Raw genomic sequence first — 27999 nt, forward strand, 5'->3', positions numbered from 1 at the left:
ATATGTGGTTTCTCTGTGATGAGAGTTACTGACCAGAGTCTGGGATTTCTGGACATGTATGATCAGTTTAATATTATTTTCTGTACTGGAAATAGGGAAAAGCGGTTGGGTTGTTTTTTTTTCCTGTTTGGCTGATCGCTATTTCCTGTAATTATTTTTTGCCACACAGATAAATACTCTCTCTGTGTGCTTCCCTATTTATATTTCCATTCACATGTTGTCTCTTATTTCTACAAGTCCTTTAGCATAAGTACTCCTCTGCCAAACAGATAGCTGCTTAATTTATTAGGTTTATTACTGAAAGGCTGATTCTGCCTAATTAAAATAAATATTGATAAGAATAACCTTTTAATACTTCGTAAACAAGCCTGTTCCAGGTAGCTGAAATGAAGATTAGTTTTGGACATAGAACAGATTATGGTGTCCTCTTGAGACATTTTCATATTAGAGCATCACATTCTTGTTTTTCTTAATGGTGATATCATCAGGTCTAGATGGATAGTTAGGATATATGATGTCCTCATAATGTGATTTTTGACTTATGTTTTCCCAATATTTAAAAGTTGGCTTAGGTAAGAGGACATCAGTGACAATTTTAGCATATTTCTGTTTGTAACAGAAAGTTGGGCTGTTTACTTTTAACAGCCTCTTCTCTATCTCCTGCCATTGCCTCCTGATGATTATGAGTGTGATTTACAATGCTGCTCTTCAAAGACTTTGTTATTCTAAGAACAAGTTGTCTCTTGCTCAGTTTTTTCCTGTGGACTATGGATGCCTGCCCTTCAGATTTACATATGTGTTTTGTATGTGTTTGCATTTTGAGCTGAGATATAAATGTTTTGAGCATTTCTAAATTCAAACAACTGGTTACTGATAGTGTCACAGTACTTCGTAGTGCTCAGTATAAGTTAGTGTTCCACCACTAGATGATAAATCTTGGTGTCTAACTTCCAGTAGTTATGTCCTTCTTGTGGGTAGTGAGAGCAAGTTTCCTGATAACCCTCAATTGTAAGAAGTTTCTCTGGAGCTGTGTATTGCTGTTTCACCTGTGAACTGTGAATATAATAAATTGCAGAAACCTAGTCCAATGGTTTCTAGTTTAGCATAGTGCACACATTGCTGCAAGGTCTGCTTTGCCTTAGTTTAGAGGAAGGTGCCCCTGCCCATGCAGGGGGTTGGATCTGGATGATCTATAGGGTCCCTTCCAACCCAAACCATTCTATGATGTGATATATGATATGAGATTTTCCCTAGCTCTGTGTGTTTTTACAATCACAATATTAAATTCTTACTCTGTCACTAATAATTTGTTATTTTATCAGTAATACAGATGCACATACAACTGGCCAAAGCTGGATTAGGCAATTTTCAATACTAATGTTTTTATAGCTGTGCTTTGTCTTTATTTTTTTCATAGCAGATTTCTTTGATGTATAATGTCTTGTTTCTTTGTGAGTTTCAGAAACAGAATATGGTAATGGTTATTTCAGCTAAGTGTAGATTTGTTGTTAGCTCGAGTAGACTATGAATGGTGCAAGTAATGTAAAGTATTGATGGTAGCTCTTTATTATAGCTGCGGGTTTAAATTTGTCCTCAGCGTATCTAGTTATGTGTTGTTTGACTTTGGTTTTGGTTAAAAGATTCTTGTAAAATCACATCAAGTGTTTATATTAGTCATGTAAGTCTACTATACTTCTAAATACTGCCTTATAAATACTAGTTAACAGATGCAAGAAGAATATTAAATATCTTCCACACAAGAGACTTGAGTAGATTCTCACAGAAAGCACATTTTTGGAGGTGTAGCATATCTGAAGTGAAGTTATTGATAGGATTTCAGTAGCCCTGAGTTGCTTGTGAACCCATTGAAAGTCAAAGGAATTTAAGCTTCACAGACTACTGGAAATTTAGTCTTATAGTATTCTTCTGTTCCATAGATTTATGTTTTATCTTTATGCAGATACTGATGTGTCTGAACACCATTGACATTTTATGTTTCCATGTGTGGTTGTATAATGTAGCACAAATGAAAATACATTGAATCGGAGTATGAATTTTAATGAATCCTGCTATGATAACATAGTCATTTAATGACAAATAATGCAATAAATCGAAGGTTGTATATTTTTTTGATCCAGTGAGTTGTCTATATTAGTTTTATAATTTGTTAACAGGAAGCTAAAATTTGAAGAGTACGTTTTTAGTAGGACCACTTTTCTTTCTCCTGGTTACATGAGGAATTAAAAAATTTTGTCCTTAAATAAGGACTACTAATGTTTTGTGGTTTTAGCATGTGATCAAGTAGCAGACTCTTAGTGGACAAGGAATATGCAGGCTCACCTATTTGATTTTCTTTTTAATACATATATCTGTGTCATCCTTTTCCTTTCAAACTACATTTCTGTATGATGTAGCTTTCTGGAAGTAAGTGTTGTGAATTTTCTTCTGACATGCAGTTTATCTGCTGAAGTGTTGCACTATGATCTTAATGTATTACAGTCTTTACAAAGGGAGAAGAAAGCTGTCAAATTTGTCTAACAATTGCAAGATGAGCTCTGTTTTTCAGCTTACAGTTGTACAGTAATACAAATAGCAGTAGTACGGGTTTAAGATTTGGAGAGCTAGGTGCTTTTGGAAATGTTAAGCATCTTAACTTTTGCAATTGAAATTACTATTTTGCAATTGAAAGGATTTTGTCAACTTGGAATTAAAGCTGTCAAATGGCATCCCATACCCTCCAGGCATTGAATTTGGCAAAATTCTGTATTTTAAGAACAAAAAATTAAAGAGCTCAGCAATGTACTTACGCCATCTTAATGTCTTGCTGGAACCTGACAGCACTGTGGTGTGTGCAGGTGTTTTTTGTGTAACAGCAAGGTTGTATGTAACGGTGATATGGGTTATGTCATTTGTCCTCCTTTGAGGACTGTATTTGGGGGGTCTATGTAATTCCTTCTTTATTTATGCAATCAAAGAAAGATGTATTTGTAAGACCAGGTACAATTTCACATTGCAAAGTAAAGATTGTACATCAGCATGCCTTACCATGAAGACTGTCAGCAGAAACACGATCAGTAACTTTAGGGAGGGAGTAAATTACAGTGTAAGGCAGTATTGGTTGCAAAAGGTTTTTCTCTGGAGCAGGTCCATTGTTTTAATCTGTAGGATAATATAGCTGGTTTCTCTGTGTAGTACAGAGGTAGAATGGGAGTAGGTGTTAGCTAACGACATCAGAATAATGGCTTATTGAGTATGCACCTTTCTAAATCTGAGTTTTACTAAGATGAGTGTTCTTTAATGGAATATGACAGCAGTAGCAGTTTTAACTTTGCATTAAATTGATCTTCAGTCATGAAAATTGCTAATTTTAAGACTTTTTCATGGGTTAGCATTCGTGCAGAAGCATGTAGCTTCTACATAGGTGTACTGTTCGAACCTGTCTCTGTGTGATGGTGGCAAAAACTAGAGAAAAATCCGTGGTTCCCAAGTGATGTGCCCTATTTATATGTGCTTGGTGAATACACATAGTAGTTACAGCAGAAAGGTGATTATGTTTGTGCTTTAAGTTAGTTTGCCATCTGGAGCTATCTGAAGGAAGGGAGAAAGGTGTTAATTCTGTGTTCCAGTCTTGACTGCCTCTTGACACAGCAGAAGTTCCAGGCATGCTATCTTTTTCTGTCTCTTCTGCAATGAATACCTCTTGTACCTTTACCTATACCTGTAGCTGTAATCACAAGTAGCAGTTTACTGGATCTTTACATATTTCAGAGAGCTTCATCTGAGTATGGAACCAGGCTCATTCCCACCAGCAAACTCAGACCTGCTTTCTCCATTTCAATTTGGTGCTCTCTCCAAAATATCTTCCTCTTTCACTCCTTAAATCTTCTGCCAATTACTGTACTCCATATAAATTAGCTTCTCTGATTTTTCTATTATTTTATATGTTGTTTCATCCCCTTCTGCTTGTTCTCCCTTTCCCAGATTCTGACTCATATTGGCAGTTGAGAAAGAAGCTCAAGATGCCTCTGAAGGATTGTTAGAGGCACTCCAGAGTGGAGCTTCATGTTCGTTCTTATCTATAAATGACTTTGTTGTTTCTCCAAAAAGTTTAAAAATAATTTTAAAAATATTTGTTTCTCCGAAAAGGTGGCGAATAGGATACACTAAATGATAAAGACCTTTGCTGATACTTACTGTGTATTTCTGTGGTTTTTTTAATGCCAGAAGTAACTTTCAGGCTATTGGAAGTGATCAGATTGGTTGGGGAAAAGGTGTCATTTGACCTGTGGTAGTTTCTTTGATATGGATGGTTGTGTAACTGCCTGAGCATCAGTTTTGTTGGAGGGAGAGGGTGAGAAGGTGCACCCAGTATGGCCCCCTGGCAGCACCATGAATTTGCATCTGTTGGGAAGCAGTGATCTCATCTATGGATATGTAGTTGGCTTGAGCCAGTATAACTGCATGTGTCTACCAAAAGGTGTTATGTTGATGGACAGCTGTTTTGTTTGCTTGTGCAGTCATGCAGTTCTGGGGTCAATTGGATGGACTCGCTTTTGGCAACAGTGTAGTTGGAGAGTGGGTTAAGCTGGCAGGAGCAGTGGGCTAAGGGTGGGTATGTTTTATGTAGGGAGATCAGTTGTATGTCAGATGCTTGAACATGGTGGTCCTGCCTCTGGTACTTCCTGTGTGCCTGCAGTAGTGCTCTTTTACCTCAAGACTGGTCATCTCAAAATGGTAAGCCAGCAGACAAAATAAAAAAGCACAGAATATGATTCTGGCTTTGCCAGTTTGTCTCCTTGGCCCACACCAGGGTCAGATACTCTGTTAGTACTGTTGCAGGAGTATAAAATACACAGGAGGAATGGGTTCCCTACTTCTGTCATCAACTAGCATTTGGGTTGGTTTAACTGTGATGCTGGACTGCATCCTGAGATAAATGTCTGTAAAAGTTCCAGCCTCTGTGTTAGGAAGGAAGACATCTCTTGGACAGGAGAGACTATTATGTCAGTATGATCTGCTGAGTGAGAGCAGCCCAGAGATTAGAATGTTTTGAAACAAAACTTATGTTTGAACTTCTGCATTCATCTCAATTGGCAACCCTGCCTGTAGGATACAGAGTTATGACAGGCATCAGGTATGTCAGTTCTAATTTCCCTAAGCTCTCACGTAGATAGAGAGCGTGTCTGGCAATGCCAATTTGCAGCGTTTCCGCCTCCCTTGCTGCTGGCTGCTTTGTGCCACCACAGTGCACTGCCCTCTTGGTTGTGCTGGCTGAGCTGCTGTGCTAAGTTGAGCTGCTGAGTTGGTCGATTTTGCAGCATTGCTCTGCAAGCAGTGTGTCAGTGTAATTGGGGATGGTGGGGGGGCAATGTATTGCAGCAGAGGGGTGTGAGTGAGTGACTGGGGAGACATGGCAGATAAAAAGGAGAAAAAAGAACTTCTTAAGCTTGATTTCTTGCAAAAATCCTTATATTGTAAAAGTATAGTCTCATTTTCAAGACATTATTCTTGGTATTTCCTTATTATGAGAAGGGGCAGGATCTCCCAGGTGCCAGCTTGTATCAGCAACAAAGAGAAGGACTTGGAACAACTGCAGAGGAGAGAGGGAGGGACCCACCACTGGTATTTGCTGGGGAAAGGGCACGAACCGTTCCCAGAATGCCAGGTCCCTTTCCAAAGGTCCACTCTGAAAGGAGGAGGGAGGAGGTGATGAAAAGGCAAGTTTGTCGACACCCGGAGCAGCAACCCAGTTTCCAGCTCCCCCAGGAGAACTTGGATTCTTCAGATCCTGCTTACAGAGAGCAGTGGCAAGAGATCAGTCTCATAAGAGGAACACAAGGATTCATATACCTCTGCCCATGGAAAGACTGAGACTCCTCAGTGGACATGTGCAGTAAATCATAGTATCATCTTGATAATCTCTGCATTTAAATCCTGTTAGTGTGGTTAGTGCTTCTTCTATGCACTTTTTCCCTTTTCCTCATCGTATGGTTTTGCCCTTCTCAATTTTCTTCTTGTAGTCTTTTTTCATGCCTTCCCTTCAGTCTTGGTTTCCTGGCTTTCCTGGATACGCTCCTACATAGAATTTATTACAAATTATTTTGGATACTGTCTGAAGTTTTCTGCAATGCTCATTACAGTGTTAAAAAATAAAACCCTTTGACAAAATCTAGACTTTAAAATTATTTTTTTTAAATTTTGTTTTCCTTGTTTAATATGTTTTGACTCATTGAACAGGTTCAGTGGGCATTGCATGTCTTAAGGGTATGCATCTTGTGGAACCTGGCAGGAGAAGAAAGGGTTTGGCTACTTAGGCTGTGCCTGTATAATTTGTTTAGTTTATTTAAACTGATATCAGAAGGTGATCCTCAAGGTGAGACTCACTCATGTGAGTTTGGATTTTTAACTTTGTTTTTCTAAGGGTATATTTGCTGCTATATACTAGATGGGCATAGGTGTTAGGAGAACAAATATATTGTTGCTGTAGGAAGTGTCTCTACCATGGGAAAAATTAAGTTTGTTGAAGAACAGAAACTTCTTCATTTTCATGAAAGGGTAAGAAATGGTATGTTTGGTTATCTCTTGCTTTCAGGTCTTGAATGCTCCCCTTACTCTTTGACATTCATGAGCTTTTAGGATCACCTTAAAAAGAATGTGAACTTTGGAAGTTAGAGAAACAGATCTTGACTTCTGCTGCTAACTTTTCATAGCTTGCTTGTAATATTTTTCTGTTAATATCCTCTGAGATAACTCCTTTAAGAATTATGTTAATAATGAATGCATAAATGCATCACACAGTGAGCAGATCTGCTTCTCTCAATCTTTATAGAGCTGAAACTCTTGAAGTTGAGGAAAAAAATCATTTACAGGAGGTGGCAGTACCATTTCACATTATTTTGGAGTGTGCAGTCTCACAAGTAGCTTAACCTAACCTAAGCCTGTGTTACATCACTGGAGGGAATGGTTCCACTTTCTCCCCTGGCTATGTGGTCCCGCCTTCTGTTACAGCCCCTACTGGATTCTTTTTTTCCCTCTCCACGTGACAAGCATGTTTATTTGATTTACCATAGAGGAAAACCCAACATCTCATACCCTTTGTCCTTAGGAAACCAAAACCTTCAAGTGGTTAAACACTTGTGATATGTCATTTGTGAAGCTAGTATGCTGAATCAAAAAGTCAAATGAAAAAATGCATTCAAGCTGAATAAATAGAGTTAGAAAGTTGTCTTGCGATGGAACACAGGAAATCATTAGCCTGGAAGATGAGCTTCACGGAGGTATTATAATTTAAAGATGCAAGGTAATTTAGTATGATTTATTCCTTATTCCCTTCAGTAATAACAGGAAATAAAATTATAAACTAATACAAATGTATAGGATAAAATAAGAGCTAATCTAGTGTTTTTACATAGTTCTTTAAAAAAGCAGTACTTATTTAAGAGTATTACCCTTTCAGATTTTTGCATAAATGTTCTTAACCACTGCAGGAATTCTGCCTGAGTGTGCCTGTGGCAATAACATGGAGATAAGGCGTTTGTAATAATAAGGCAAAATCCCTAACTGCATTTACTTCCCTCTCTCTCCTGTCTTACGTACTTAAATCCTGTTTCATAACAAGCTGTTGTGACTGACTTAAGGTATTTAGTCTCCCTAATAATTCTCATCAAAGTTTTGGTCTAAAAAGTATTTTGTTTATATATTTTTTTAATTGGCAGATATAATGTGTGCTGTAGACCTCTAAGGTACTCTCAAAAAATAATTCACTTTCAAGGAAACTTGCTTTCAAACAAATGGGAACCTTTTATTTATTTTCTGTAAGCTTGCCCTTTCTCTTAATAAAAATATGTTCACCAGTGTAAAATCCCTGGATTTTTCATAGAAGGGATTGATAAAAGATTTTAAACTGTCTTTTGAGTCCAGCGATTTTTCAACTGCTCAGTATCTGAAATAGAATTTGTTAAATGAGATAAACCCTACATTTATAGCAGAGTGTAATCTCATATTGGTCCATATTAGAAGTACTTGCTACAAGGTGATTGCAAGATACTTATCTTTTTGTGTGTTCTATACCTTTAAGATTAATTTTCATAAATCCATGAAAGAATTAGTAATGCAAAGTCTCTGTAGTAGCAAGGGGCTTAGCTTTTAGGACTGAGGGATGGTGACCAGAAGGAAAAGAACAGTTTCTCTTGTTGGATTCTGTCAATATTTTGCTGACTCAATCTCACCGCAGCAGGAGTTTCTGCTGGGTCAGGTTTGCTTCTGTGAGAAGATGTGTGAGCTGTAGGAGATCTGTAGAAGACAGCTTTTCCAGAGTCAGCCTGACGTAGCCACTACAGGAGGCATCACTGCCTCCAGAGCTGCCTGTTCCTCAGTAAACTCTCCTCTGCTTTTTTCTCGCAGTTCTTCATTTTAGTGATACATTCTTTATTTACAAAGTGGTGCTACATCCACAGCTTCTTTTCCCTGTGCACCAAATGAAGGCAGCTTGCCTGAGCCACTGCTCTAGTCCACTGCAGTGGACAATGTGTTTTCAACAGGGCCTTGCATTTAGTAGATCCCAAACCTCCTGAGGTTTGCATGTGTCGGGCCACAACTGTTCCTTTGATTGGTCAAGTGATAAGTGAAGAAGCTACCTTGCAGGTAACCCAACCATTTCGCAGTCCAGGATATTCAGCGCTTGCTCTTGTTAACGTGACTGAACACATTTAAATGCAGTGAGCGCACTGGGATTCACAGAAGAGGAAAGATCGGGTTTTGTGTGTGCACGTCTGTCTTTCCTCTGCCTTGTAAGAGGAACTGCAAAAAGTTTCATCTCGATGAATTGTATTATGAAGCTTTTTAAGGACATACATTTCCCTTGGAAGGTACTTTAGCTGGCAAAATAAGTGGTTTTTCAAGTAAAAACTCATGCAGCTATCTCTGTGAAAGCACATTCACTTTTTTATGCATGGGATTTTTTTTTTCGTAATGGTTGTCCCTCATGCTTGCATTTGCACACATTACTGAATGTGGTGCGATGTAAGAGCATTAAAAAGTCAAATAACCATTACTTCCAATATTTGCTTTTTTATTGGTTGTAAGATACATTTTGGCTACTGCTAAACTGACTTCTTGCTCAGATTATAAATTACATTTTTCAACAAATGTAATTAAAAAGAACTTTCTTATGCCCATCTAAGTGATGTTCCCAGTGAAAAGAGAAACCTGTCAATTTTCCTGCCTGTAAAAGCACATTTTCTGGCACATGTTAGATTTTGAAACTTGAGGATTTTAATGAACCTCAATCAAAAAGATTTAATCCTTCATGAAGGATATACAGCAGAGGTCTCTTCTGCATACAGGAGAGCAGTAGTGCTAACGAACATTTTCAGAATACCCTTTCCTACAAAGTCTGTAGTAAGGACACCTCCTTAGAAGCGTTCAAGGCCAGGTTGGATGGGGCACCCTAGCAACCTGGTCTAGTGGGAGGTTGTCGCGATCCGAACCTGGTTTGAGTCAAAGCTGCCGTATCTCAGGGCACAATCGCCCTGTTTGTCAGGATTTTCAGACACCAATTAAATATTCAGGATAGCCTTTTAATTATTTTGGTGGGTCTGTCCCGGCTTGGGACTGGCTTGCTTCCACCGGATATGTAACCCATTGATAAGCTTCTCTTGGAAGCACACACACACATAGGCAAGTTTTAACTTTACTAAAATATCCAATAGAACAATGGAGAGTGGAAAGAAATGTCATAGATGCACCAGGGAATATGTGTTTATGAAAGAAAGCAGTAATAGAGGGTGGTTACGAGCCCGAGCCTTTCCCTTGTGGGTCGCCGAAAGTGAGTGCAAGTGAGGGGCCAGTTACACACCCGGGGGCAGAAGGCGTTAGAAGTGAAGGGTTTGGATGGTGATGTTGTGCTCACGTACTCCTGAAGCCGGGGGGTGAGGCGAGTTGTGGCAGCGGTGGCAGATCCAGCACAGGTGGCACCAGCAGCAGGGACAGCAGGGGCTGCAGCAGCTGCTGCCTTCGTCCTTCTGGTGCCTCTGTGTGCCTGGGCACAGAACGGCTCTTTCTGGAGTTTGAGCACGGCACAGGTGGCAGGGCCACTCACGGCTGTCGCCCTGAAGAGCTTTTTTGCCAGTGATCTCAGGAGTGCTGGAGAGATGAGGAGTCTGATGATGAGCTGTTTTCCTCACTGGACCTGGATCTGATGGCAAAGACCTGTGGTGGTCTCAGGGAGCACCGTTTTCAACTCCTTTTATTTGGTTTCCTTTCCCCTCTTTCTTTTGTCTTCTTTTCTGCTCTCTCCTTTGTAGTAGCAGCAGCGGGCAATGAGCATGGTAACGATCCACGATCTTCTCTGTCAGTCTTGCATTTATTGCTTACAGTCTTTGGCCACCACTCCCATCACTTACATGCAGCTCCTAATGAAGTCCCAGCCACAGGCCCTACCCTGCAGCATTGCCACTGTTTTTCCTTTTTTTTTTTTTTTTTTTTTTTTCTGTTAGGTCTCTCTATTACAGTCATTTTCAGTGAGAGATGTATTTTTTTTGAAGGCCACTTCTCCACAGAAGTGTCCCTGCCCATGCAGGGCGGCTGGAATTAGGTTATCTTTAAGGTCCATTCCATCCCAAAGCACTCTGTGATGAAGGACACTAAGCTCCAGATATCCTTGGACCTTTTAATAGCATGGTTATGGGTTTGCATGTGATTGTGTTGAGATCAAATGAGATGAATGAAAATCAGGAAGTACACACATTTATTTCATGAAGAAAGGCTGTATAGTTTGCAATTAGCAGAAATCTCATGGATGTTTTTATGAGATGACTATTGATGACTTTATGTATGCTGTCTTCATAAACAACTCAAATATTTAGGCTCACTCACACATTGTGAAGCAAATTCAAAGGTATCTATCTCTTGAGGAATGGATATGGAACTGTAGCAGGAAAAAGCTTCTAAGCAGTGCAACCAGAGCAAGAGATCTGGTTTTCATCTTCAAACTCCTATCTGTGGCCGAGATAAGTGAAGGGAAATGCTGGAAGCAGTTAGAGATGGTGAAGTTGGCAGATTTTCAGAGACCCTGAAGTCTATTACATTGGAAATGTAATAGGAGCTGCCTTTCAGAGAAAAAAAGCAAATTGGCTGTTGAGAAATATCTTGTCTGATGTGCCTACAGGAATGTCTTCCTGAGTTTAGACTTGGAAGAGTCAGGAGCTAGAATGTGCTTTATTCACAGATGTCTCTCCAACTTGTTTTGTACCAGCTCCCAACCAGTTGCGCTTCTTTGTTGCCTTTCGGTCACCATATTGTAAATTGCTGAGCCCTGTTTTATAGGTTTCCTTTAACCTCTGGGACCAGAGACTGATTCAGTGTGGCATGGCATATAGTGTAGAGCCTCTGCTTCTATTATCAGTAAATGCATTTTTCCAGGTTGCCATCAGAGTCAGGTCTTGAGAAGAAGCTAAACTGGTGCAGGGTCAGTTTGAGTATTCCTCTGTCATGTTTCTGGGACTACAGGTGTGTCAGAGAAAATGTGCTATACTGAGGTTGGACATGTGAATCTTACTGCATGAGCACCAAGCCATGCCACTGAAGTGTTTGTACTGTGCTCTCCATTCATCTGGACTCCAGGAAGTCACTTTGGTATAGACACACTGATGAAATGGGAACTGTTATGCCCTCTGAAAAGTTGTAGTACTACAAGCTTGCAACTGTCTGCGCATGCCCCCTTGGAAGATGCTGGACTGGGGTTTGAAAGCTTTGGTAGACCAAAGCTACTTCACCTACTTGGGCATATATGCTGTACCATCAGTGGCATGTTCTGCAGCATTGTTATTGTCTGGGATTTTTCACTACCCACGATACCTTCACTGTCTCATTACATAAGATAATGCAGAATTTATTGTATTCAGATCTTACTTACAGAGTATTTTAAGGATATTTAGGCTAATTGAATGTGATAGGTGAGTAACAGCTCCTTGATACTGAATTGTAATGTATAGGCCCAAGCAGATACAACAGAATAGATCAGGTTTATGGATCAGTTGTTGTATATACCAGAGCGTAACTTCTGTGGTGCACCTGGGAGATAGTTGAAAGTGACTTGGTTTTGTTTGCTTCAGTTTTTTACTGTGAGGTTTTTTGTGTTTTGAGGGGCTTTTTAATAGAAACAAAGCATTGCAACACGAACTAATCAATGAGTTGAATCAGAGGAGAAAGGCAGGACTGGATGGGAAGAGAATAGTGAAGCTTGATGTATTTATTTTTTAAATTTCTTTTAAAATTTACTGTCAAATGAGAAATTTGTATCTTAACTTTAGAAAGCACTTCTTTATTTTATGTATTACAAATGTAATTCTTTTGTAAATAAGGTGCTCTGTTTCAGTATCGTAGCACTCATTTGTAGATAGAGCCTTAATATATATGGCATTTAAGATTAGTGGCAGTGAGTAATTTGGGTAAATCCTGTGTAGGAGGTTAGTTTTTTTAATTTAAATATCTTGATGTAGTTAAATAATGGTTTCAGAGATCTGGGCACAGGATTTTAAACTAATGTTTACATATTTGCCCTGAGCTGAAATCCTACATAATTTTATTATTCAGATTAACTGGTGAACATTTTATGTTATAAGGTACTTCAAGTATAAATACGCTAAAAATCAAAGCTACCTACCTCAAACAGTATGCCTTTATCTTCACATTAACCCAAATTAAAATACATCAGACAAGTAAAGTGTTTATGGGACAAAGGGTAGAATATTCTGCTTTTTATTAATTGCTAGCAAATAATAATAAGAAAAGGATGTACTAACAGCCTTTTTGTTTCTCAAATTGCATTCCTAAGCACAAAGAGTTACATTGATTGCTTTCTTTGAGGCTCAGATTGTAAACCATCACTTAATAGCATCTTTAGGGCAAATGAGTCTTAGTGTATTAACTAATATCAGATGGCAACTTTTTCTTTTCAGTGCAGAGTTTTTATTTTGCCTTTGTCTTTCATTTTGCCTTAGTATGTTCCTAATTCATTAACCTACCTATATTTAGTAAAGTTGTTAAGCCTTAGTTAAACTTACGCTCTGTAGAACTGTGACATGTTTCTAAACATGAACTGAGAATTATGCAGATTTTGGACCTTTTATATTCTAAAAAAGGGACCCAGTTTGAGGCAAGGTTAGGGTGAGATGAAGCAAAATATCTGGCATGTCTCTGAACTACTGAGGCATAATATTTAATATAAACCATACCAACAATTTTGCATTCTTGTCTTAATACCTGAAATTATCACTATGCTCTGCAATCACAGGTGAGTCATTTGGGTCATGGGAAAATGCAGCCTTGTAGTGCCAGGAGGTCATGATCTTGATAAATGTTTACTGTGGATCCATAAAAACTGGTGGAAAGTACCTCTCTGTTGAGGCTGTTACACATTGTAATGTATCATGTGTCCTCAGTATAGATGAAATGAGTAACTGATGATATGGTGGAAGTGACATCTGACCCAGAGAAAATTAGTGCATCACTGTACTAGATTGCATCCTCCTGGATTAATGTTGAGACGTCTCTCTTAATCTTTTCAATTCCCTACATTCTTGGAAGTGAAAGCTTAGTGCTACATTAATTTATTTTTTTAATCCAATACAAAATTAATTAATTTACTGTTTATGAATCATTAAGAAGTGTAATCATGTTTGACCTGTGGGTTTCTAAAAAAACCCCATACAATTATAATTTCTAAATAGTTAGGGTTTATTCTAGTTTTTAAAGGTAGGAATCATTTTGCTGTCATCTCTTACCATTAACTGTGTTGCCTGTTCATTGAGTATTTTGTTTCATAAAGCATTCTTTGATATATAATTTAGACCAGATTAAAGCTTTTTCTTTTTGTTCAAGGATTAAATTAAGATATTCTTTTTTAATTCATATTTTTATTGATTGATTGATTGTTAGGCTACTAAAAGTTGCATCAGTTGCTAGCAAAGTCCTGGCTGGTCAGCTTTAGTTGAAGTGTTAGGAGCTGAAATCAGAACACGCTAGATCAGCACAGTTTTGATTTGGATGGTGGGAATGATGAAGATGAGCCAGAAGACTTGTGTGCAGGTGTACACTGTGAGTGGAACACAAAGGGTGAAACACATATTCCTAAGGGCATTTAAGACCATACTTCTGTCTAAAAAGGCAGTTTTAGCTTCCTGCTTTCGACTTGTGAAATGTGCTTGCTCCCTTCCTTTTGTTGGTGTGTTTGTGGGGCTGTGTGGTAGGTCACATCAGCTCACTGAGGAGATGGAGCTAACTCCTTCTAGCAAAAAAATAAATAAATCTGAGATGGGACGAGATGGAGAGAACATGTCATCTAAGTGTATTTGTGGGTGCTTGTGTCATGAAAGCTGTTCCATAAAATCAGTATGGGTGACAGGGATTTAACTGATGAAAATCAAAGTAGGAAACGGTATGGAACTGTTTAGAATTTAAAACTGCTTAAAGTTGGGGACAGAGACAAAGAAAACAAAGACTTCTGTGTTGTTGAGGGATTTTTTCATTTTAGGCTTTAAGCCTAAAGGCAGTTCCTGTCTTAATAGCATAAAGACAATAGTACTATGTTTTAGCCCTGCAAGTACTGTCATATTTTGCATAGTGTTACCCTTTATTTGCACTTCTTAAAATCTGGTGGCCACAAGTAATGTAGAGGGTGTCTGGTATGTTTTCTGGGGATCACGGGGGAGAAAGTAGAGGGGGAGATACAGTTTCACAAATAGTTTCTTCATCAGTAGAACTGTGCATGGCAGTCCTGTCTATGTGCTACATGATGGATCCTTCTGAGATGGTTGTAGTGTAGCTGACAATCCTGATTTTTCATTCATAACAGTTCTCCATGTGTAGTTTACCATGTATCTCCATAAATATTTGCCCAACACTGTGGGGCCTGAAAAGATTAGCTCTGTGTTGAGGCTTTCTTCTTTTATTAGCATGTTTGGCTGCTGCTATGATTGATGATTAAGAAAAAAAACCCAAAAGGAAAAAGAGTCAAAGTAAGACGGGTTTCAGCTTCATAGACTTCCCTGCCCTGTTCTTTCCACTTTCCATTCCTATCTTTGTGATTCTATAAATCTATATGTGGTAAATGAGATGTGCTGTGCATGTGTTGCAAATCACTGTCTTCTGCTTTAGCTTTTACCAGATTCGTGCATCTATGAAAATTCCTCCAAGAATTCCACACAAATTAGAAGCTAGCTTGTTACATGCAACTGGTAAGTGCAAAAACTTGTAGTAAATGAGGTCATGTTTTGCCCTGCTAATTAAGGGATCATGCTTTTTGTCTCATGTTATAACTAATATGAAAGTGTTTAAAATTCTCTTATTAACACAATAAAAACATAAGTTGTTTCATGATGACCTGCTGAAAAACTAGCTTGTTCTTAGCAATGAGACTGAAAAGTTGATTACATAATCTTGTTACTGTTTTTCTCTGTTATTTCCCTTTGCTGGTAGCAAAACATGGTGATTCCTTTAGTTTAGTGTCTTCTGTTTTTTTCTGCTGATCTACTTAGTCTTCTGCATGTTTCAGACTAAGGACAGATCTCATTTAAGTAGGTGTCCTCAAGGTAGTGAACAACTTCAGATACAGACTCGTGGATTGCTATGCCCATTTTTTTGTTAAGATTCTGAAAGGATCCAGTCTTGCTGTTTTCAAACTTGGCAAAGCTGAAAATTGGTTTATCCTCATGAACAGAGTTGCCCACTCCTTCAGCCTGTTTTCTTTTTTTTTTTTTTGAACCTGGCACTCACTTTTGGTTTCTTTGTCCAGGCAAACTGAACTCATAGAAACCTGTTAGCACACTAATTAATTCTGTAAAGCCCACACCTCAGCATGCTGTAAAAATATGAAAAGCAAAAAATGATGAAGTTTTCAAATACCAGGTGGAGTTCCTGGCATTACAAGGAAGAAAAGCCTACTACAGTTGGAGAATATTGTGATATGAGATTATTGAAATCTGAATTTTTGAGGGAATTTTAAAGTAACTCTGAATAGAGCAGCAGTGTAGGTACTGAATTTTAGTCACGCTTCGTGAATATTTCTTGCGTTTGTGTGATAGAAATAAATAGTTCTTATAAGCTGAGATTATTCCACTTCAAAGGCAAAGCTTAGTGTAATTTAGAGAATTGAACTCAGCTAAACTTATACTTTAGTAAACTAATTCTTTAATGATACGTTTATTATTGCTGAAAAAAAGTTTTTCCATTTCATGGTATATTTTAAAATCATCTTCGGTTATTTTTTCAGAAAGCTGCAATCTTGTTAGTAAGTTGTGACATGTGTTAGCTCCTTTATTTCTCTTTACTAGGTGTAAAGGATGTAAACATTCAGGCTGTAGTTTGATGTGAATTTAGATCAGCAACGCTGTCAAAAAAAAAAAAAATCAGCTGTGATTCCTCCTGGCCATTCCCATCTTAGCTTCATATTGCTCTGTGCTCTCTTGACACAAGTGTCTGAGTTGGTCTGGGAACTCAACTGAGGAGCACAATATACAGGAAGTCTAATATAGACTCTCAGTTTTTCCCTTCTTCCTGTTCTTTTGCATCTCCTTCCACCACTTGCCTAGTCCTTCCCAGCTTTTAATGAGGTTGTGTGATAATTTAAATCCAGTTTTCTCCTTTTTCTATTTCACACATCCTTTAGTAGTTCAGTAGAATTGCTCAGGACCCAGGCAGAGCGAGTGTCATTACAGATGAGATAGGGAAAGCCATTTGCTTTAGCTGTAGTCTTGTGGCATTTTTGTAATTTAAAGAGAAATGTAGTCATGGTGTAGAAACTTAAAATAATAACTTATGTAATTCTAGTTTATGTGAGGTTGTTTCAGATTTGGGTCTGTTCCTCTTTCTTTCAGAAACTTAGGGCTGGTTTTCTGGAAAAAAATAAAATAATTAAAAAACCAACCCGAAACAGCAGGTTTGGAATGAGTTGTCAATTTTTAAGATGCAAGAATAAATTAATCCCCCTCTGTTTTTCCCCCTCCATTGCTGAAATGGCTTTTAGGTGAGGATAGAAGCCTAGAAATAGTGTTGGCCAGTCAGTGCGTAGTTGATTAAAAACTAGTAGTTCTGCCTGTTGACTTTACATTTGTGAGACCTTGCTCACATCCTTGTAGATGTGGCTTAGCCTATTTCTGGTGTCAAATCTTACTCTTTGATGCCTCTCTCACTGCTGAGAGTGCCATTTAATGTTACACTGAAGTCAGCAGGACTGAGGGCTGTAACTCTGAGCTGGACACTTGCATAGGACGTGGGACCTCGACCACATGTCTCCATTACTTCTTTTGTAACAGACTGGAGTGGGAGATCCTTTTTGCTGATACTCTCTGGTTATATCAGATTACCTGTCATGTGAAACCGTATCTGCTGTGCCCTTCACCTGTAACAGATGACACAGATGGATATAAGCTGAAAGTGGCATTATATATGGGGGAATTATTCTTTAATGATTCAGCCTTTTTAGGCATTTTGTCCAGGACACCTAAATTAATGATGTGTAGTGAAGCACTTCAACAAAACCTGGTATTTTTACTTGTTTCTAGTTTTTAAAGGGAAGTTGAACTAAGATATGTGAATATTATAGAGTGGGAGTATTTGCCAGGTGTAGTGATTTTCTGTGAGAGGCCTGTATACCCCAAATCTGTAAAGCACAAACATTGCAGGTATTTTTTTTTTTTAGTGGATTTTTTTTGAAGTGATGTATTAAGAAGAATAAAAGCAATTTAAAATTATGTTTTGCACCCCCATTTACACAATTTCTAAGACTTTGTGTTCTGGAAGAGGTTAATGTTGCTGAGCCTGCTTGTTGAGGAGTGATAAGAAGGTGTCTGTATTTGTTAGGTTTGTTCTTCCAGGTTTCATCTTCTTTTATGTGTTGTTTCACAGGATAGTGCCCCTTCATGATATTTCCTTGCTGTTATATTAAGTACTTTCTCAACAGCTGTTTTAAACCATTCCCTTTTTCATTTCTTCTATACATCTTTCAAACTTTTTTTGGCAAAGGATTCCCCAACCATTTATGACACTTTTCTGAACTCTTTTTGGTGAGCAGCCTCTGGACTAAAAGCAGAAGTGTCATATTGAGTGAAAAATGCAAGGTTCAGGTAATACACTTGGAACTGGTCTGGCCAGAGTAGTATGCAAAGATATGGAATGAAAAAATGAACCACCTCAGTTCCTGATTAATGCAGTGGCACAGTAAATGTCATTTAACCTCTGCCTCATCCGTAGGTAATTAAGAGTTCTCAGTGTGCTTAAACTTGCAAATCAGCATGAATGCTGGATGAAACAAGACAGATTTCAGGATTTTTATTACAATTTTTGATTACTAGAATGTCTTGGTCCAATTTGCAACAAAGAAATTACATACAAATATTGGCACAATGTTTCTTTGAAACAAAATGCACTCCTTCAAAGCCCAGCAGTTGCTGACTGAAGTGGTAACTGCTGATTTTGTTGGTGTTACAGTTTTAATGGTGCTCGTGAAACTGATAGGACAGATAGTTCTGCTTATTTGCTGCTTCAGGGTTTTCAGATTCTAGGGCAATTATATTAACTCTTATTTCTCTTTTCAGGTGCAGATCTTGCTTTTCCTGCTTCAATCCAAGACAATATAGTGTGCAGTAAAACATTTCAGATTCTTTACAAAAATGAGGAAGTTTCTGTGAATGATGTGATGATTTTCAAAATAAAAATGCTTTTAGATGAGAGGAAGGTAATCTGCCATTCAGCTTTACTATGTTCAGATATTTAAGTCTTCATTATGTACAGTTTGGATGAGTATAAATAAGGGACATGAAAAGATTACATACTTCTATAATTTCTTTTTAGATTGAGGAATCTCTTAATGAAATGAATTTTCTGCTAACATTAGATCTACACTTCACGGATACAGACTATTCGTAAGTTTAAATTTAGAACATTTTATTAAAGCAACAATATATGTTAACTTTTTAATCTGATTAAATTTGTATTATTTATAGATGTAGTGTGTTCATATTAGACATATATGAGGGTAAAAAAGAAACCCAATGCTGAAGTCTGCTGAGGCTTCAAAACTGGTATGTCTCATTCTGATAATTTCTTTTGTATTTTTTTCCTGGGTAAATGTCATTGCATTCCAAGTTATAATCATATAATGATTTTCTATCCACATCAGTTGTTAATAACTTGCACTTTGAATATTGTTGTTCTAACTCTATATTGGTTTTTTTTGTTTATTTTTAGACCAGATGACCTGAGCACACTACAGCCAATTAGTAGCCGAACTTTAAAGTTGCACTTTAACTTACACCGGGGCCTTCACCATTATGTCAATGTCATGTTTGATTACTTCCACCTTTCTGTCATATCGGTTGTAGTCCATGCTTCCTTGGTTGCTCTGCATCAGCCACTGATAAGGTGATCTCTTGTTTATAAAATACAATTAAATTATTGAGTGTCAAATTGGAAATGTTATAAAAGTACCACACTTAGGAAGGAGCTAAATCTATGGCTAAAACAGTTTTCTTTATGATAATTTTGGAATTCAAGGTCTAGAAAAAAAACTTCTAGTTTTTTAAGTTCCCTGGGGCAAATTATGACTTTGTTTTTGTTAGAAATAAGAGTATGTAGTGTAGAAGAGGGATAATATCCAAGAGCAGAGAAGTGGAGGAATGTATAAGTAACTGTATCCATAAATGTATCTTTAGATGTGTAACTATTTATACATTTTCTTAATCAGTAAGATCTGCTGCTCACTCTAGTTAGTGACTGAAATAGGTGCCATTAATACAAATAGGGCATCTTCTGTTAGCTATCTCCAGAGTGTTCTGTTCGTACTGTATCAGCAATTATGTCTGCAGATTATGCATATACCATTTTCTAAGGTAAATGGAATTGGAGAATTTAATTTTCCTCTTTAAAAAGCTTTTTCTAGTTCTTACTGTAGCCGTTTTATCTTGTTGACTTGTGTCACTGTTTACAATCCCAGTTTACCTCACTCGCCTGTCGCAATACTGTGAAAAAGGGCCATACAGTCAGTCACGCACCTGAAGTGTTCATTACAGCTTTTTCTTCAGCCCATCTATCTTTGCCTTCCTTCATGGTCTTCAAATATTTTATGCTACTTCCCTCAAGTTTCTTCATATTCAGATGTCCAAGCCTGTAGCCTAAGGTATTCCCACTGCTTGTCCTTGTCTTCACATCATGGAAGGCTATGTCTCTATTATGTTAGGTGGCTGTTCTGTGCAGTAGGACTGTGCTGATTTGGAGGATTCAACTGGCTTTTTTTCTTTTATGTCTTTTTTCCCCTTCCAAGTTGGATTCTCTTAGTGATGTGTTTTAGGTGTGGTTATATAGTAACTGAACTATCACATCTGAAGGTATGGAGCAGCCTTATTTGGGAGAGAAACAAATAGTGAAGAGGTGGGAGTTACCTTAAGCTGAAAATGTTGTTGAAAACTATATCTGATAAAATAGTGCACTTAAAGTAGCAGCATGTATGTAAAGTGTAAGTTGTCACACCATACCACAACTGAAATTCAGGCTTTTCATTTCAAATTTCTCTTCATTGTGAGAAGAAAAAAACCCAAACCAACAGGCTTTGCTACTGATTTTCAGCAGAAATGTGTTTGTCCCTGCTGACTTTTTTAAAGGCTGCAGAAGATCTGGGGTTTTTCTCACAATTTTTTTCTCATTTTTTGTCTTTCAAGTGATGATAAAATAATGCTATTTAATTTTAAACCTCAACTTAATATAGCTTATGTAAGGAGAAACTGGAACAAACCAGCAGTTTCCATACTGCTTCTGTTAGCTTTACAGTAGGTGTTACTGGTGTCTGTAAAATTATTTTAAGGATCCAAATTGTCCTTTAAATCTTTTTGGGGTGGGGAGAAGAAGCGGCTTTCAAATTTACAGTGTTTTATCTCAGCTGGGCTGTCCCATATTGTAATAGTTGGCAAATACTTTATTGTTGCCATATCCACATTCCACTTGCTTTCTTGGAAAACCTGAACATTGCAGACTTCACTCCCCTTCATCCTTTGGGCTTTCCTGGGTGACAGTTGGCTCTTCTGTTTGGGTCACACTCTCATTATTGGCATCCCTTCCTTTCCTAGGAGGGTTGCTTGCTGGGTGTTTTCATTTTCAGAGCAGCATCCAGGTTCTCCTTCTCTCAGGAGCAACCAGTATTAACACTTCCCTTAAAAGAAAGTAGATAGTTGGTTACAGCCCTGAAGTCCTGTTCAATCTACTCTTTTTATTAACGTGTCATTGCTTATTTCTACCCATTATCTCAAAGGCCCTACTTTCTGTGTTCATTCATCTTTCACTGATTTTTCCTAGCTCTGTGTCTTCACATGGCTGCTGTTGTAGGATGCTCTGTTGTCCCAGAGATTCAGGATGGGCTTTCCTCCTCAGTAGGCAGAGGTCAGGTATTGCCTAGGAAAACAGCAACACTAGTTTGTTTTCCGCAAACTACTTTCCAACTGCTTGCTACTGCTTCACTTCTAGGAGGTAAAGTCCCCACAGCAAAGTTGGCAGACAATGAATGGCTCTTACCTGTTACAGTTAAAAATTTCTCTGTATGGCTTAAACTTTCAGGAATATTCTTTAATTCATTGAGGTTTGCATTGGAAATAAGGAGGAAGAGCCTCCACGGTCTAATGGCACAGTCTGCTGACCTTCATGGTGAAAGATGGCAGCAGAAGAGTGGAGTGTAATAATTCCTTAAATTCCTCCAACTAGCTGGAGATATGCTTTAAAGAGAAATGCTTACTAGCACTGCTCCCCTAAAGCAGCACCAGAGACTAACTGAGGTATCTGGACAATCCTGAGGATTTTAAAAGGGCAGCCCACCATGCTAGGAACTCCCATGATACTACTGAGAATCATTGTTTCTATACTTTTCAAGAAAAATCAAGACTTTAACTATGATAGATTTGTGACACAGAGTATGTTAAAACTATCAGTTAATTTGTGCTTTTTGCAGTTTTCCTCGCCCGGTGAAGAATACATGGTTGAACAGGAATGCACCAGCACAAAACAAGGACTCCGTGGTTCCTTCTCTTGAAAGTGTGGTCTTTGGCAATAACTACACAAAACAGTTATCAGCAGATGTAAGAATATATCAGTATAACATTATATTTTTATTTTGTCGGATGGTGTGAGTGTTATATTTTCTGCAGAAATACTACTTGATAAATAAGGAACTTTTTTGACTTACTGTGCTGTACCACATGATATTGAAAATGAGAAAAATGGTTCCAAAAGGTTATGTTACATGCCTAAGGAACAAACAGATGGAAAGCTTACAATATTTAGTGTTTAGTCATGTTTTTAAGATACTGCAATCCACTGAAAATCACAGAAACATGGATGTGGTTTGCGAAGAGACAGTTTGTCCATCTGTCTTTTTTGTTATTCTGCTAACCCTTCATTTACTGTACAGGATTAATGTGCCTCATCTTTTTTTTTTATTTTTTTTTAGGGTTGCAGTTTTGTTGTTTCAGAGTCTTTCCTCAGCCATGCCTATAATTTTCACTATACGCTTTGTGCCAGTTTACTGCTTGCTTTCAAAGGGTTACATAGCTATTTCATTATGGTAACAAAGGAGCTCCCTTCTTCTCACCGAATTGAACTGGGTATGTTGATTTGAATAAAATGCATCACTTTCCTGTCGCTCTTTATTAAGAATACCCCTCTTCTAGACTAAACTGGCATTAATTTCCTACGTCTTGTGTATCTAAAATCTTCTTGCTGGAATTTAATAACTCAAGAAAAAAAGGAAACAAATACTGTCACATTACTAATAAAATGAGGAGATAACAGCCTGCATTTATGCAAATACATTTTTTCTTGTTGGTCTTGATTTGCCCTGCTATTTCAAATCACTGTGTCTGGTGGTGTGAAAGTTCCAGAATCTCTTAATCCAAGTAGCATGCTGCTCTTGTTTGTTTGTTGTGAGGAGATACTATATATTTGTATAAATTAGAACTCTGTAAATTTTGATTTAAGAAGACTATTAGAATGGAAACTTACCTGAAAAAAAGACCTACAAGAAGAAATTGCTACTGACTCAGTTTGTAGTGCAACTTTATAAATAGTCATTGTCACTTGAGAAAAAAATCTGACTAGACAAGAAATTACGAAAAGATCTGAATAGGCAAGAACTCTGTGTAAAGCTGAGTAGATAAATTATGCTTTCAGAGAAGCTATTTATTTAGAAAAGTTAAACTCTTACAGGACAGTTTCATAGAAAGAAATTTCAGTTCTGTGACAAAGAAGACTTCTAGTAACTACATTTGATAAAAGTAGCTGCAGAAATACTACATGAAATGTAAATTATGGAAATGTACATTAGATTTCTGTAGAACACAGGTGTTTTAGAGAGCCCAGCCTCAGCCTGTGAATCGGGAGAGCAGTAAAGTAAAAAAGAAGAATACATTGGCATTGTAAAATATTATTCAGACTTTTTCCTCATCAAGCATATACCTTTTTAGTCATGTAAATTATATTTAAATCTGAAAACTAGATATTTTGCAATTTACATTTATTGTAGACAGCATTTATTGATTTTTGTATTGTTTAATTTTACCAATGTCAGAACTAACCATTATGAAACAATCAGTTTGTAATTTGATTTATGAATACTATTTTTAAAACGTGATATGGTCAATTAGTGGTTCAAACAAAGAATGTTTCACTTCTATATCATAGACTAGATATAAGGAAAAACTTACTTAGGATGTGAGTGGTGAGACAGTGGAACAGTTTGCCCAGAGAAGTAGTAGATACCCCATTCCTGGAAACATTCAACATCAGGTTGGATGGGGCTGAGCAACATGATGTAGTTGATGATGTGCCTGCTCCCTGCAGAGGGTTGGACTAGATGACCTTTCAGGGTCCCATTTAACCCAAACCATTCTATGAGTCTATGATTCTAAAATACAAAGCTTTTGTTTTTTTTATTTTATTTTTGAGGAAGGGAGGGAGTGCATTATAAATCTGTGCATAGAAAAATAGCAGAAACTGAAGCTTTTTCTTCATAGAAGCAAAGCTGCTGCTACAGTTATGGTGCAAGTAATATTTCTGTGTCAGTTATCTTAATCTTGATATGAAAGGAAACACCCTATTAAAGGAAGAACTCAACCCTTACTCTTCCTTTTAAGGCTTCTTCCCAGGTAGAATCTGTTGGCACTACTGTTGTTGTAAGGATAGGCTTAGACTAAATCTGATAGTTAAATGTTTCAGTTAGGACCTTTTATTCCCCATAAACATTCCTACAAGACATACATGTAGTAGAAAAAAGCCAGCCATTGAGTTGCATAGTTGGCTTGTATCTTTCAGACCTCAATGAACATTTTCATAAGCTTCAGTGGAACTTGAGTCAGACCTTTTGTCATTTCTGAGGGTAATTTAGCTTACCTTTAGGAATGCAAGCTGAAACAGAAATGCTCAGAATAAATACATGAAGAGAAAATTACTGCTTACATTTAACTTTACATTCATTGTGCCTATTCTGCTGACAGCTTTTTTCCTGTGGGTTGTTTTTTTTTTAAATTATTTTTTAAGTCTCTATTAGAATTACTTTGTTTTCTTATTTGGAATTTTTTTTTTAAATTTATTTTAGTTGCTTTGTGTATACAATGATTGAGACAATTCATATAACAGAAAGGTCTAACAGTGTAAATATTAATGATGCTACTGTTACCTTTTGCTCTTGAAAAATAACTAATGCCTGCCATTAATGCTGACTTTTCTAAAATCCATCAACACTGCAAAATGCTGTTTTTGTGATGTCTATAAAACAATCAAACCTCGCTAGACTTCACAAAGTGCACAATTGTAATTTGCTTTTTTTTACTTTTTAAATTAAATTATTTGTTTTGTAGTGAAGATTTTATATGTGAAATTTAAATGGGCCTTGCAGAAGAGAATCTCAAGTCCTGTTTAAATCCCAGAATCATCACTTTTTTTGTTTCAAATTTAATTATTATCTCTTTAATTGTGTTTCTTTTATTTGCTTTGCTATTGCTCTGTCATATAATTTTAACACCAGATAGTGATTTTGCAGAAGCATGTGCAGACAACTGTCAGTCTCAGTAGCTGTAATTGAGCATTTAAGTATTACTGGTTTCAGGAAAGTAATCCTAGCTTAATGTACATCATGGGTGATATCTAGAAACTACACTAAAATTATATGCTTTCATTTGCTGATCTAACTGCACTAATTGCTAGGCTAGCAGTAAGCTTTTTTTTTACTAACTTTAAGGCAAATAATAAATCACAGATGAAAAGAGGAGTGTAGTAACTAGTCATATGTGTGCAATCCCTGTAACTAGCCAAGGCCAGCATGCAGGTCCTTTATGAACGCCTTCTCAGAAGAAAATATCCACGTACCCAGAGAGACGCCTACCTAGGTATGTTTCCAAAGCAGGTGATACAATCCCTCACTATTGTATTAATAATACACAATTTTATACTCTTTATTAATAATATGAAGGATTATATTGGTTTTGTAATCAGGAACATTATTTCACTATTCAGCCTTAGTGAACTTATGTTGAACTGATGAAGTCTACAGAATGGAGCTACTTATTTCTAGGTTGAAAATAAGAGATTATTAGTGGCTTTTATTTACTGTTGTTCTGTTTTACTAAACTGAAGAGTTCAGTCACTTGTCACCATTTAAACAAAATAGCTAAAAATGAAGCTTTCTTTTAATTCATCACAGACTCCATTTTTAGCTAATAGACAAGTATATTTTCTTAATGAGAAATCTTTCAGATTGCTTCTGGAATCTCAAGGCTTGATTCTTCCAGTCTCTGCACAAGACATTCTCAAAGCTTAAGGTGCATTTGTCCATATCTAAATGGCCATTTCTCCCTTTGGAGAGTGTCAGTGTTGGCCTGATGCTGGACAAAAGACAATGGTTTGTGAAGGGAAAATAATAAAATGGCAGTTCAGTCTCATAGTAGATCACCATTTTAATAATATCTAACTGCATTTTGGTTTTGTTTTAAAGAGAAAAACAAAAAACTATTTTTAGCCAGAAAAATTCTATCAGTATTTACTGAATTAAAATTACTGCTGAAGAATGGTAATATTTAAGTTCCTTTTGTCTTGTTTTGTTTCTACTCTGGTTTTGATTGCAGCTTTTTATTTAAAACATTGTAGCTGTAGTGTATTTCCTATAATGACTTTAGACTTCAGAGTTTAGATCTTGTTCAAAGCCTATTCTCAGTTGCAGTGTGACAAACAAGATGAATAATCATGTGTCCCAAAAGTAGTATCATATCTTAAAACTGTTTTCATATACTTTCTGAACAATTATCATCAGGTACCGTTTAGCTAATACAGGAATATGTTGTTGCTTTCAAGAACATTTTCTAGACTTGTTCTTGAGAACCTAATGGGTGTCTGCCATTTGAATATTTCCTCAGAACTTTGAGATGTTTGAGCTATTTTGTTTGGCATTAAGTTTAAACTTAAGTATAATGCATGCAATTAGTTGAAAATCTATATACCCTTAACAAATCTAGGTGGTATCATTCAAAGACAAGTTCAGTAAACCCTCTGTTGACATGCTGTAAGCCTACATTAATTATCCATATCCTAAATTGGTTATTGTGGGTTTCAAGGCCTGTTTTGTTGTTGTATCCTTTCAAGAAACATTGTCAGCTTTTTCCTAATTACTGTGTTTCAAAAATGAACTTAAATATAAATATTTGTTACAGATAATCCTTGGGTTTACACATTGGCCTGCTGTTTCTTCTATTACAGACGTAGAAGGAAATAAAGACATCATAATTAATTATTATTTCATTAATCAGATTTTCTTGAGTAGAATAAGAATTATTAATTTGGAATAACATCTTTATTGGAAGGAATAAATCTGTTTTCTTTATAAGAAAGTCATTGAAGGTTCAGATTCACTTTAAGCTGCCAAACAATGGAAGATTGATTTGTTCTTAATATTGATATATTGAAATACCAATTAAAGAAGAGTTTTGTTTGAATTATATATTCCTCAGACATTGAAAAAATTGCATTTATATCCATGTAGCTTGCAAATCACACCTGTAGAAAAATGGTTTTGAAATAAGATATCACTAGAAAAGTCAGGTAGAAAAGGAATTGTATTACCTTGGTTGTGAATTATGACATCGCTGCTGAATGGCTGAGCAGCCTTCAATGGATAATCTTCAAACTGTATCAACTAAGTTACAGTATTTTTAAGTATAATTTTGAATGGAAAATCGGTGTCCTTGACAAGATAGCATGATAAGTGATCATGATACTCAATTGGTAACCTTTTTTTTTATTGATCATGTTCTGTCCACAATTTCAGAAATTACTAAGGAAGTATTTTAATGGGAGTTTATCATGTACTTGATTTAAAGTTGATTGTGGCACTTTTTATGGTTTTGATGGGTTCTGTCCATTCAATGTTTTAAAATTGTTTTATGAGACAATTGGTTTTATTCTGCAACTTGGAAAATACGCTTTTCATGGATATGTTCTCTCATTTTTCCAGAAAACATAGATGTAGACGTTCGTCTTACAGAATTGTGTGAAGAAGTAAAGGTACTTTTTTTTCATGTATTAAGTAAGTGAAAAAAGTATAAAAGTAGAGTATTCTGATTTCATATGTCACTTGGGTATAAATGTTTTGTTTCAGTGATAACATCCTGTGTGGTTTTTGCCAACACTTATTTCTCCTCTTCCTCATTCAAAGAGACTCCAGATTACTCCAAAACTTAACTGTTGATCTGGTGGCTCAGCACGACAGTATTAGCCATGGTAACTTTTGTACATCATGAAACTGAAGATTATAGAATGGTGGATCACATTTTTAATTTTCTGCATTTATAATTTGAATTCTTCGTTTATTATGATATCAAGTAGCAGGAGAGCAAGCAGCAGCAGTAAGTTGTACAAAAGCAGATGCTCCAAGTCATTCATCTGGAAGGACTTTTCCTGTTGCTGTGTCCTCCCGTT

The 27999-nt window shown here is 36.9% G+C and overlaps 1 protein-coding gene across 3 annotated transcripts in view; it reads left to right on the plus strand.

Annotated features, from left to right (window-relative positions):
- Positions 1 to 27999, plus strand: part of FAM135A (family with sequence similarity 135, member A) — a 65527-nt gene that overhangs the window by 3687 nt on the left and 33841 nt on the right. For 2 of the 3 annotated variants that reach the window (XM_010003297.1, XM_010003289.1), the window contains exons 2-8: positions 15157 to 15236; positions 18594 to 18733; positions 18850 to 18920; positions 19246 to 19419; positions 21989 to 22115; positions 22487 to 22640; positions 27536 to 27585. In XM_010003297.1, the coding sequence (XP_010001599.1) occupies positions 15157 to 15236; positions 18594 to 18733; positions 18850 to 18920; positions 19246 to 19419; positions 21989 to 22115; positions 22487 to 22640; positions 27536 to 27585 (796 nt within the window). Of the gene's footprint in view, positions 1 to 15156; positions 15237 to 18593; positions 18734 to 18849; positions 18921 to 19245; positions 19420 to 21988; positions 22116 to 22486; positions 22641 to 25340; positions 25419 to 27535; positions 27586 to 27999 lie in introns of all 3 variants that reach the window. The other variant, XM_010003304.1, reaches the window with a different exon arrangement.

This window comes from Chaetura pelagica, unplaced genomic scaffold (assembly GCF_000747805.2).
Source record: "Chaetura pelagica isolate M959 unplaced genomic scaffold, ChaPel_1.0 scaffold150, whole genome shotgun sequence".
In the NCBI taxonomy this organism is placed as follows: Eukaryota; Metazoa; Chordata; class Aves; order Apodiformes; family Apodidae; genus Chaetura; species Chaetura pelagica.